At 42.2% G+C, this 13,284-nt stretch overlaps 1 protein-coding gene across 1 annotated transcript in view; it reads right to left on the reverse strand.

Moving 5' to 3' along the window:
- LOC134211360 (uncharacterized) overlaps positions 1–13,284 on the reverse strand; it is a 167,365-nt gene that overhangs the window by 73,558 nt on the left and 80,523 nt on the right. The window contains exon 3 of the mRNA XM_062688148.1: positions 7,130–7,216. Within this exon, the coding sequence (XP_062544132.1) occupies positions 7,130–7,216 (87 nt within the window). The remainder of the gene's footprint in view (positions 1–7,129; positions 7,217–13,284) is intronic.

The following is a 13,284-nucleotide window of genomic DNA, read 5'->3' on the forward strand; positions in this document are numbered from 1 at the left end:
CTGGACGGACTTCGTGAAAATCGTACCACTCGTGTCAATCCCTGCCCTTCGTATTACTCCCTCCAAAGCGATGTTGAATAGCAGACACGAAAGACCATCACCTTGCCGTAACCCTCTACGGGTTTCGAAGGGACTCGAGAATGCCCCTGAAACTCGAACTACGCACATCACCCGATCCATCGTCGCCTTGATCAACCGTATCAGTTTATCCGGAAATCCGTTTTCGTGCATTAGCTGCCATAGCTGGTCCCGATCGATTGTATCATATGCGGCTTTGAAGTCGATAAATAGATGATGTGTGGGCACGTTGTATTCGCGGCATTTCTGCAATACCTGACGTATGGCGAACACCTGGTCCGTGGTAGAGCGTTCACCCATAAATCCCGCCTGGTACTGCCCCACGAACTCTCTTGCAATTGGTGTTAGTCGACGGCATAAAATTTGGGAGAGTACCTTGTAGGCGGCGTTCAGCAATGTGATTGCGTGGTAGTTGCTACAATCCAGCTTATCGCCCTTTTTGTAGATGGGACACACGACACCTTCCATCCATTCCTGCGGCAGAACCTCATCCTCCCAAACCTTGGTAATCACCCAATGCAGCGCTCTAGCCAGTGCTTCACCACCGTGTTTAAACAGCTCTCCTGGTAGTTGGTCAACTCCAGGGGCTTTGTTGTTTTTCAGCCGGCCGATCTCCTCCTGGATTTCCTGGAGATTCGGAGCCGGAAGTCGCATGTCCTGCGCGCGTGCTCCTAGGTTCATTACCATACCGCCACCGTTGTCTGCCATATCGCCATTCAGGTGCTCTTCGTAGTGCTGCCGCCACCTTTGGATCACCTCACGCTCGTTCGTAAGAAGGTTCCCGTTTATGTCCTTACACATATCGTGCTGTGGCACGTGGCCCTTACGTGAACGGTACAACTTCTCATAGAACTTTCGTGCGTTATTAGCGAGGTACAATTCCTCCGTCTCTTCACGGTTTCGATCTCCCTGCTGGCGCTTTTTCCTCCGAAAAATCGAGTATTGTCTGTTCCGCGCCCGATTGTAACGTGCCTCTTTCGCCCTCATGCGGTGTTGCAGCAATCTCGCCCATTCTGCATTCTTCTCCTCAACTCGCCGTCATACCAGTCTTTTCTCTGATCCGGGAGCACCGTGCCTAGTGCAACGGTTGCGGTGCTTCCAATGGCGGATCGAATATCTCTCCAGCCATCTTCAAGAGATGCTGCTCTTCCGTTGGGAGTGCCACTTCCAGCTGCTGCGCGTAGTCTTGGGCTAGTCTACCGTCTTGTAGCCGCCCAATGTTAAGCCGCGGCGGACGACTCCGACGCGTGTTGATCACCGTCGAGAGTTTTGAGCGCAGACATACTGCGACGAGGTAGTGGTCGGATGCAATATTCGCACTGCGGTAAGTGCGTACGTTCGTGATGTCGGAGAAGAATTTACCGTTGATTAGAACGTGGTCGATTTGGTTTTCCGTTACTTGATTAGGTGATTTCCATGTGGCCTTGTGGATATTCTTACGGGGGAAGAAAGTGCTTCGGACTACCATTCCGCGGGAGGCTGCAAAGTTTATGCAACGTTGGCCGTTGTCGTTCGATACGGTATGCAGACTATCCGGTCCGATGACCGGTCTATACATTTCCTCCCTGCCTACCTGAGCGTTCATGTCACCGATGACGATTTTGACGTCCCGCAGTGGGCATCCATCGTATGTCTGCTCCAGCTGCGCATAGAACGCTTCTTTCTCGTCGTCGGATCTCCCTTCGTGTGGGCAGTGCACGGTGATGATGCTATAGTTGAAGAAACGGCCTTTATCCTCAGCTTGCACATCCTTGCGTTGATTGGCTGCCACCCAATCACGCGTTGGCGCATCTTTCCCAGCACTATGAAGCCGGTTCCCAGCTCGTTGGTGGTGCCACAGCTTTGGTAGAAGGTAGCCGCTCGATGCCCGCTTTTCCACACTTTCTGTCCTGTCCAGCAGATTTCCTGCAGCGCTACGACATCGAAGTTCCGGGGATGTAATTCATCGTAGATTATCCTATCGCAACCTGCGAAGCCTAGCGACTTGCAGTTCCATGTTCCAAGCTTCCAATCGTGATCCTTTATTCGTCGCCTAGGTCGTTGCCGATTGTATCGAGTCGTATTATCTTCTATGTCGTTCGTAATAGTTGTTTTTAAAGGCGGCTTATTGGGCCTGCGCAAACCTCCTGTCTCGTCGGAGGGCCGTCGTGTCAGGGCTGTTTAGCGTCCCACCTAACACCAGGACTTGGGCTTGTGCGCTTTGAGCGGCACACGGTCGCTTTGGCGGAGCCTACTTGCGGTGACATGGAGCTTTGGATGGAGGTTTAACAGGGCCCACTGTCAAACCCCACCACATCCTAGGCAGGCGCCACAACTCGCAGATGGCCTGGGGAGGGATCGTCAAGCCCTTGGACATAGTCCCTGCTGCCCTGGACATAGTCCCCGTACATATTATTATTTATAATATAAAAAAATTGAGATTTCCTTCCTGACGATTGAACTCACGAACGGGTTGATTTTCTCCCTAATCGATTCGTTTATGGATCCGCAAGGTTTGTATAAACAAAAAGTTGGTGAGTTTAAGGTCACTCCTCACGGAATCCAAGTTTCAAAGTGCTCGCGTTTTCGGGGGCACACCACTCGATTGTTGATTTAGCTTTGCTGCGTCGCAGCATGCGTGAAAAAATAAAAATGACAGTTGTGCGTTGCTTCCGTATCGAGTGGTGTGCCCCCGACAACGCGAGCACTTTGAAACGTGGATAACTTTGACCTTAACTGGGAAATGTAAAAAAAACATTAGAATACAATTTTGGGTCAGCTGTTGGGGGAAAACAAAACAAATGCACGGAAATTGATCTAGTGTGCGGTGCTGCAAATAGTTCATTGTGACATTTGCAACACCCGGGCAAAGCTGGGTTTCTTTCGCTAGTTTACAGTAAAAAATAGGAAATTGCCATTAAAAATCAGTGTATAAGCAATAAATAAATTTAAAATAACAATAAATATTTAAAATATTAAAAAAAGCAAAGGTTGCAATTATAAAAGAAGAACTTTCCATAAAGAAATCAAAATGATGCACAGGAAAAATACAAAATTTCCATTCCAAAAAATATGAAATTTTCAAAAATAAATCAATAAACAATCTTCCACAAAATATTTTTTTTTTTTTTCAAAAAGGAATAAAAAATTTCCAAAAAAAAATCAATAAAGAGCAATGAAGATGCCCATAAAAAGCAATAAAGCTGAGCGTTAAAAACGTTTATTGTTTATGGAAAAACTCTTCTTTTATAGTTGCAGTTTTTTCTTTTAAAAGCGCTAATTTTTTTTTGTTTTGTGGAAAGATCTTAATTGTTTATGGAAATTTTGCATTATTCAGAGAAATATAATATTTATGTATTGCTTATACCCTGATTGGAAATTTCCTATTTTTATGGGATTTTTTTATGGAAATTATATTTTACTGCCAACATTTATGAAAAATGTGAAAAAAATATATCAACACCAATATTTAGTTAAGAAAATTATTTTGAGCTTTTTAGTGGAATGTCTTCACTTGTCATAAGACGAGTTTGTACAATCCCATTGAAATTCCACCACTTAATTGTATCTTGACAGATACGTATTTCGACCTCAACAGTAAGGCCGTCTTCAGTGTCTCGTAAGTCGAGTCAAGTACGAGACACTGAAGACGGCCTTACTGTTGAGGTCGAAATACGTATCTGTCAAGATACAATTAAGTGGTGGAATTTCAATGGGATTGTACAAACTCGTCTTATGACAAGTGACCATTATTTACTTTTTTTTTCATCAAACCAAGGAATACTGGCGAAAATGGAATGACATGATGATGACGAAATGATGACGGTTTGCTTAGAGATGTCAGATTCATTTTTCAGAAGTATGTGTCGATCCCAGTGAATTGCCTGTATTTGCTGTTTGGGATTTCTGAGGTACAGGGTTGAGAAAAATGTGCCAGCAATTCCATAAATATGGGATCATAAACAACAGATGGATATAAGATCATTATTTTGAGCTTTTAGTGGAATGTCTTTACTTGTCATAAGGCGAGTTCGTACTATCCCATTTATTTCCACCACTTGATAAAGTGGTGGAATTAAATGGGATAGTATGAACTCGTCTTATACTCAGCAAACTAGACTAACGAAATTCATAACTGGCGCATTAACAATCTTCTACAGATTATTCCACAAAAGTGCTCCTTACACGCAGTTACCTTCCCAAATATTCAAGGGCCGATAGGCGTGAGGTCTACATACCAGCCTCCCGACTCCGACGTCCATGGTTTCGAACCCTGCATGGTTTCGAAAGTCCGCACTTTACATTTTTTTAAATGAAAATCATCATTGATAAGGCAACATATTGAAATTCATACCGATTCCTTGTGGCAAATTTTCATAGGACTTTTGATTAAAAATCATACGTCCATTTTCTTCAGTGTATGACAAGTGAACAGATCTATAGATCGTAATACGTTATAAAAGCAATTCCCATCTTTAACATTTGATGAAATTTTTTTTAAATATCACTTTATTTGAACAGATTTTGATGACTCATTAAGAACACATAAATATTCGAAATATTTCAACAAGTTTTTCTGAGGTTTCTCGTGAAGTACTTTAAGAGATTTTTTGTAAAATGCTCATATGTAATTCCATATATTTCGAAAAGTTTAAAAACAATTACAAAAGTTTTCGCTTTAATAACATTGTAACTTTTACAGAAAATATTATATAAGCTTGAAAAGTGCTGGATTTTGGAATTAACGGTATTTAGATTATTTTTCTTAATAATTTTCTCCAAAATTTTGCTTTATCCTGCTGTAATCGTTTTTTTTTGTAAAAAATACGTCTTTTTTAAAAGTTGTAATACGCTTTTAATTTATTTTATGCAATGTATAGCTAATTCAATTTTCGGGGTCCGCGACGTTAGGCATAATGGACGTTAGGCATAACGGACGTTAGGCATAATATACGTTAGGCATAATGGACGTTTGGCATAATTCTGCCTTCTTTATGTCATAGGCTGTTCTTTGGATCATTTTATGCCTAACGTCCATTATGCCTAACGTACTTATGCCTAACGTCCTTATGCCTAATGTATTAATGCCTAACTGGGTATACCCCAATTTTCGTTGTTTCTTATGTCTGCATGTCAATTCGTTTTTCTAAACCGTCTAAGACGAATTAAGTACTGTCCATTTAATTCCACCAGTTAATTTTCGTTATCTTTGCAGATACGTATTTCGACCACAACTGTGCGGTCGTCTTCAGTGTCTTGTACTTGACTCGCCTTGTCGAATCGTGTCAAGTACAAGACACTGAAGACGACCACACAGTTGTGGTCGAAATACGTATCTGCAAAGATAACGAAAATTAACTGGTGGAATTAAATGGACAGTACTTACCCTAGCAGCACAATCCAAACCGATTTGGTTGCAGGAACTCAAATGTGACTAAATTTGGTTGCATATGGGTCACAGAAACTTTTGTGCAACATGTGTGCTGCTTGGGTAATTCGTCTTAGACGGTTTAATACATTCCACTAAAAGAGCTTAATATATTTTTCGTTTTTCTAATTTATTCCTAAAGTTACTTCCTGTTGTTGCAGCTGGTATACTGGCATTTCACCCTAAACTGTTTAGTCTCGAACACTACATGCACCTTGCAAAAGCGGTCAGGCTAAATGTTTTAAAAAAATTAAATAACTCCCGATCACGATCAAGCGCTAAATTGGCATATATCTGACCAGGTTCACATTCAGGAACCATCGACGCATGAAAGAGAATTGACTGTACGCTTTAAAAGCAGCCGCTAGAAAGATAGGTCAGCATGTTTTCTCAAGCATCGGATGCACAGTTCTGAAATTGTATTGCTCGTGTAATTGAATCTTATCCAATTTCGTGAGCTTCAGAACTTATTGTAAAAAACTGGCGGTTTTTCTGAGGACAATTCCGAGTCTTAGGGGATATCAGCCAAAATTTATAGGAGCATACACCTCCGTCACTTATTCGATTTGGAAATTGGTTCTGATTGCTCGATTGAGCTCAGAATTGCAAAAAGGGCAGTTGGTATGTTACAGAACAATTTCACAGAAGATTGTACGATGATTAAATGAACTTTTACTTAGCTTTCGGCTGATTTATTAGGAGCTAGATTGTGTATTTTTGGATTTATTGATCGAATCGAATCAGCCGAAAACTATATAAAAGTTCATTTAATCATCATACAATCTTCTGTGAAATTGTTCTGTAACATACCAACTGCCCTTTTTGCAATTCTGAGCTCAATCGAGCAATCAGAACCAATTTCCAGATCGAATGAGTGACGGAGGTGTATTTTCCTATATATTTCGGCCAAAATCCCAATTCAAACTTCAAATCAAATGCGCCAGCTTATGCCACAAGCGATCGAGCTGAAATTTTGAGAGATTGTTTTTCTCACCAAATGACACAATCCTGGGGGATGCACCCTGGAATTCGACAACTTCTTGTTTCCTGGGCCAGTCTATTATACATTGGCGGGCATAGAAAAGCTTTCAATTAATCCCTGAGGAAATGCTAATAGAATACTAAGTTGAAAAAAGGCTAAGCTTCAGTGGGAATGTACAGCCATTGAAGAAGCAGATATTCTCATAAAGTTAGGACCATTCTGTGCAGAATTGCAGTAAGCAGTTACTGCACTTCACTCTCACTTTCGAGCCAATTTTCTTCGTTCGTTGCGCTATTCAAGCGGGCGTAGGTATATTGTCGATCTCGGTGATCTCTAGCACGTCTCAATTCAGTCTAGGCATGTCAGTCCTGCCTTGCCGTCGTCGTAGGCCAATAAGAAGTCTTTTGTGCCGTGCCGTTTGTATGTACCTCCATTGGAAATTACTAACCCTAACGAAAAGTCAGGGTGCCTGATTGGTGTCTGAAATCTGAATGCAGCAGCATAGAGTCCCTTAAAAGAAATCGAAAGTCATGGACACGACGTCGACGGGCATGACGGGTATATGACGTGATGGGTTGAATCAGGCTGCTGATCTTCCGGAAGGTTGGAACGATCAAGTGGAAGCGTGGAAAATGTGCGACGGTGTCGATTGCTGCACGTACCTGGTATCGAAATTCCTGACGTTAAGTGCTTCTCCGGTAGATCTTGGATCGACCTCGGGGCCACTATGTCATGGGGATGGGCTGGTGCTGGAATCAAAAAGAGATATTGATATTAATAGATTAGCCTCGCCTCGGTGATTGAACTTTATGGTATTTTGAAAGAGCTTTCGGACATATTGCCGGGAAAGAAAACAAAGAAACATGGTTATGTCTCAATATAAACTCGTGTTTCATCTCTTCGTCCATTGATACATCTGTGAAGGTGCCATAAAAACGACATCAATGTCCTATTAACGCTCTCGAGACACCTTTTCCGATGCAGCTCATCTGGCGTGCATCTTCGACATTTCCTTTGCACAGGGCAACACGCAATCGGGCGGTCAATTTAGAGGCAATCAACCTGGCGGCATCATCCAGGTCTCGATGTTACCGAATAAATCGTAAATCAACTGCTAGAAGTACGCGGCGCTATTAATTGGTGTAATCAGATTACAATAAAAAAACCTCTGCCGTCTGATCAATCCACTTAGCGACGGTGTGAATGAGGCAAACATTTATTACAAAAAATTGAATTGAGTTACACGAAAACTTTCATATCCATGTAGGGAGACAGTTGATTACTTCTACTCTGTAATATCAAAAACGTGATTAATTTTGATTAACTTGTTCAAGTGATCCAATCTCATTTTTCAGTACATCGAACTGCACGAGAAACATAAAACAACAATAAATTGGAGCAGGGATTACACCATCCTGGGTCCCAACAGTCAGCCAGCAATCGAGATGGATTCGTATAGAAGATGAAAGTTTTTTTTTCAACTTGTCTTTTCGACAGAAGATGATTATCGATGGGTGCATTAAACGCGCCTACGACGCGAGGAAGAAAACATAAAATATCATTCGATGTGGAGTAAGTCGAATGAATTTTTAAAAGGAAAACATCATTATGATTAGCAAGCAAGAGTTGGGTAGCTTCGCTGTTGTTTATGGATTCAATGAAAATAATATTATGTCATGGGAAGGTTTTATTGGTTTTATTTTGATAATCTATGTTATACAACCTATTCAGAGTACAGATTTATTTGTTATTGGGCTATCTTGGTGATTTTTTGTCCTCGTACGCTGTTTATGGTTTGTTTTTAAAAGTGTTTTGGCTTCAATCAATGAGTTGAAATAAATACTTTCGCGGTTCACCAATAAACCTAAATAAAAGAAAATGTATGAATAGTACAAGTTCATCCTGGAAGTATAGCTGATGTTTATATCATAAATCGCCATCAAAGTCGAGCAGGTCAAAGCAATAAATCTGTCAACATATCCTTTACTATGCTTCACCCTGCGGCACTTTTCGGCTCATCTACTTCTCCAAAATCCCATTCACCGTGCCCCATTAGTCATCCCGGCAGTCCCAGCCCATCATGAACTCGTCCGAAGTTTGAAACGAGGAAATACGTCTATCCGTAACTACGTCTGTTAGGAATTTATTACTTAGAATAGGCCCCGACGTCCTTTGGCAACGCTCACCTTTTTGCGAAAATTTCCCCCTAAACGACCGGTAATTTAGCGCCTCTCCCTCGTGGACACCCGCAATGCTTCGCAAGGGACACGAGCCGTTCGGAAAGCATTGACGCGGGTCACTGGGTGTGGCCCTCGGGCTACGGGATCTCTAAATGTTCACGATCATCGATTTCAAACTGTGACCGACCAACCGCCAACACCGAAGACCAGCTCCATGCGGGTTCATACGTGACAGACAGCCCCAGCAAAGCAGCAGCAGCAGAAGTAATCGCAGCGCGATGTAATTTGAAGAAGGTGTCCGCACATGAATGAGCCTCGGATTTATGGCTCGCAAGACGCGGAAACGCTCAAGAAAAGACCTGTCGGCGCTCATACGGCTGTTGGGGGGCAATCCGAGCGAATAAGCCGCCCATTCGTTCACATTCCCGATCCCGCACGGCATGAGGTCGTCATAGTCAGTCGGTATCGGAAGGCTATAATTTTCCGATTTTTTTTTCTCGCTTATCCATTTCCAAAGTGTGCGCACTCAATCGTTTAATCGATCATTGCTCTGCGCGACTAGGACGGTAAGATATTATTGAGGTATGCAGTCGCTATCAGGGCATTATGATATGTAAATTGCTGTCATACATTGTTGTGACATGAGAAATTCATCAAAACAACATTTTCGGGTTTCCCTTCAACACAAAAGTGGGTCACTGGGAGAAGTGGCGTGTTTGACCTCCTTCAGGGATTTCATAGTTAGTATGCTGAACGTAGTGGTGTCAATTCCATTTCTTGACAGGAATTTTAAAAGGTGCATCATTCTTGTAGATTTTGATCTTGGGATTGATGGTCGTTTATTAATTATAAGAGGCTTGGGGTTGGGATGATTCTCTCGATGACGGCTGGATAAATTGCATGCTCTGTGTGGTGTGGATGAACATTTCTAAAAAAAGCTGTTGATGCGATGTTTAATGGTTTAATATTTCGCGAACATACAGAGCCTATCTTGCAGATGTTCAAAACAAAGAGCGCGTTAAAATCAGGGAGATTTAAAATCTATTTATTGCGTGGTGTAGAATTTTCTTTATGGATTCCTCAAGCTTCTATAACCTTATAGAAATAGTAAGCATTAATTTTCCTTACTAAAATTCCTAGAAATCCGTTGATTTTTTTACGAGTTTATGAATTAAATAAATCTACGCAAACAAAAATAGTTTAAACTAGTAGTATGCGGACTCTCGACAAAAAATACCGAACTTCCTTTTTGTGCAATCACGCACTAGTGGATTTAGTTAAGCCATTTACGAGGCGAACCGGTCCAGGGCCGAAAACCTCATTAATAAAGATATTAATAATAATAGTTAAGCCAATAAAATATGTGTCGGCCGGAGCTTGAAGCAATGTTGGACCTAGAGAAATAAAAACCCCTTTTTTGGAGTGGGCTGGATTTCCTTCAGAAACTCCATATTGATTGTGAAAAAATCGACTCTAGAGTTGCTTGGTCGGTGGTTTCAAGGAACTACAGGACTTTCAATTAACTTCGTTTTATTTAACGTTTAAAGCTTAACCAGTTTACATAGAACCAAGAGGAAAAATCAAACCTCATATTTTCATATATTCATACATTGAAATCATATACAAGACCTTAAATAGTTTGTCTGCGTAAAATGAGTAAATTTATCTCAAATTCACACAAACTCTCTATCACTTCTTCCGTGTATACGTTTTTTACAGTCTACTCTGTGTTTCGGCTTTAGCGTATTGAAAAGTCCCCTTCTAAAGCTTCTTATAGCCTGTTCCATGCTTCTTTGCATTTCCTGTGCTTATCATGTTGTTTTTACTTCCTTATCCGTCAAATAAATGATGAAAAAGACAGTTAAGGCGATGGCACAAATCTCCTAAATTGAGGGAAACGTGCCCCTGAGCCGCCGTTCTGATACCTGTATCGCAGTTATATACGGGAAAGGGCTCTCCGGATAATAGTCAAACGGTTGATTACAGAGGAAATCATCTAATCACTTGAAACTAAATTACTTTGAACCAGTGAATTTAAGAATAATTTGTGATCATTACCCATAGCGAAATTCTTGATTTCGGCGCCCCCTCAAGGCCTGGCGTCCTTGGCGGGGGCCAACCTGGCCAACCACACGCTACGGCGCTGCGAACATATAATAATTGTTCGGTGTAAGGTCCCGGATACAGAAGGGGTTCTAGTAGACGCGAGTCTTTACCATCGTATGTTCTGTTTTGAGCTCCTGACATTAAACAGTATACTTTTTAGAAAATATACGGAATAATCGTAGCAACCCAGATTGTCAGTCAATCAGTTGATGTGTCACAACACGAAATAGAAGAAAACAGCTTGGAAATTCCCTTAATATCGGTAAAGTATTAACACAAATAACAGATATTGAGGCTGGCATCTGATACGTGTGTAAACAACTAGTCGCCGCGATTCTATTGTTGGGTCGCGGCAAGCAATGTTTTATTTTCGCTTCCATACTAACGGCGACATAATCGCTGTCGCCAAGCGATTGATTCGCGTCGCGACAGTTGCATCGCGTGTGTTTTAGGGAACCTTAAGGCAACTCTCTCAGACGTTGTTGCTGCTGGGGACGCTTATCGGGCAACTAGGCAAACGTTTCCGCAACAGAAGACAGGGTTAAATCGGTAGTGAATTTCTCAAAGAAAGATCGTTATCGGTCTAGAGCACATCCGAACCGAAAGAGCAAGGATTCAGTACATGGGATTCCGGTTTGACGCGGTGTATAATAAACGTGTTGCGATAAGATGTTGCTCAACGGCTAGCAATATATCCAGATCGTACAATTTCACTTGTACAGTGTGAATGAGCATCAATGGTAGAAGATGATTCGGGACCATTACCCCGAAGGCCACTACCCCGAACGCCACAACTTCGAATGAGTCACTACCCCGAATGCCATCACCCCTAATGGGACACTACCCCGAATGAGCCAGTACCCCAAATTAGTCATTATTTTATTTATTTTGCCTTTCTCGTATACTAAGTATACGGTAAAGGCTATATGATCACTCCAAAAACAAACTTTTCATAGGAGACTCGGAGACCTATAGTGTTATATACCAATCGACTCAGTTCGACGAATTGAGGTGATGTCTGTGTGTATGTGTGTGTGTGTGTGTGTGTGTTCGTCTGTGCGCACCCACGTACCAAAATGTAGCAAAAGTGTCATTTTTCGAGCACTTGTCTTCAACCGATTTGCTCGCAACAAGTTGCATTCAATTGTGTCTCATTGTTTCCTATTGAAAATTGACATGATAGGACTATGGGATTGGAAGTTATGAACAAAATACTTTTTTTACGGAATAATCGCGTAAAAAAGTGTCACTCATTTTTCGGGCACTTATCCTCAACCGATTTCCTCGCAACAAGTTGCATTCGACGTAGAATTGTGTCTCATTGTTTCCTATTGAAAATTGACCAGATCGGACTATGGGATCGGAAGTTATGGCCAAAATACTTTTTTTACGGAATAATCGCGTAAAAAAGTGTCACTCATTTTTCGAGCACTTATCCTCAACCGATTTCCTCGCTACAAGTTGCATTCGACGCAGAATTGTGTCTCATTGTTTCCTATTGAAAATTGGCCAGATCGGACTATGGGATCGGAAATTACGGCCAAAATACTTTTTTTACGGAATAATCGCGTAAAAAAGTGTCACTCATTTTTCGAGCACTTATCCTCAACCGATTTCCTCGCTACAAGTTGCATTCGACGCAAACTTGTGTCCCATTATTTCCTATTGAAAATTGGCCAGATCGGACTATGGGATCGTAAATTATGGCCAAAATACTTTTTTTACGAAATAATCGCGTAAAAAAGTGTCACTCATTTTTCGGGCACTTATCCTTAACCGATTCCCTCGCAACAAGTTGCATTCGACGTAGAATAGTGTCTCATTGTTTCTAATTGAAAATTGGCCAGATTGTAGTATGGGATCGGAAGTTATGGCTAAAATAAATGTTTGCCTTTTTGCCTTTCTCGTATACTAAGCTCCAAAAATGAACTTTTTATAGGAGGCCCGGAGACCCATAGTGTTATATACCGATCGACTCAGCTCGACGAATTGAGGTGATGTCTGTGTGTGTGTGTGTTTTTTTTTTTCTTCCTAAACAATGGAGGGGGAATCTGCTCAACAGACATCCTGGGTTGACCAGGAAGTGCTGGGTTAGGGGCCACCTCCAATGAGGGAGGCAGGACTGCATCCCCGACCAGCTAAACCGTTTCCATTGTCGCCAAGCCCATCGTCCCTTCGGTACAACCAGAAAGTAATGCTTCAAAGGGGGGCCAGTGCATAACGCACCCTCGAGGTTAGCTGCGTGTCCTTGCAGCATCGAACATCGTGACTCGCTTTTTTAGAAGAACACCATGGTATCGTGCCAGCGCATTGCCGGCTTTCCAGGTGGCCTTACCACGCCCTATGTCCTCGGAAGGTGGGCAGGGTCGACTTCGCGCCTGCTTCCCTCTGCACGACTGATATCAAGAATGATGATGCCGCGTGCACCCCAAATTGACCTTTCTGCGATAGGGCCTATTCGCCAGCACACAGAGGGACTTGCCGACGCGGTGCCTACGCCTGCCCCAGCCTTGACGAGGACCCCTTTCCGT

The sequence above is a fragment of the Armigeres subalbatus genome, chromosome 2 (genome assembly GCF_024139115.2).
Source record: "Armigeres subalbatus isolate Guangzhou_Male chromosome 2, GZ_Asu_2, whole genome shotgun sequence".
NCBI classification, from domain to species: Eukaryota; Metazoa; Arthropoda; class Insecta; order Diptera; family Culicidae; genus Armigeres; species Armigeres subalbatus.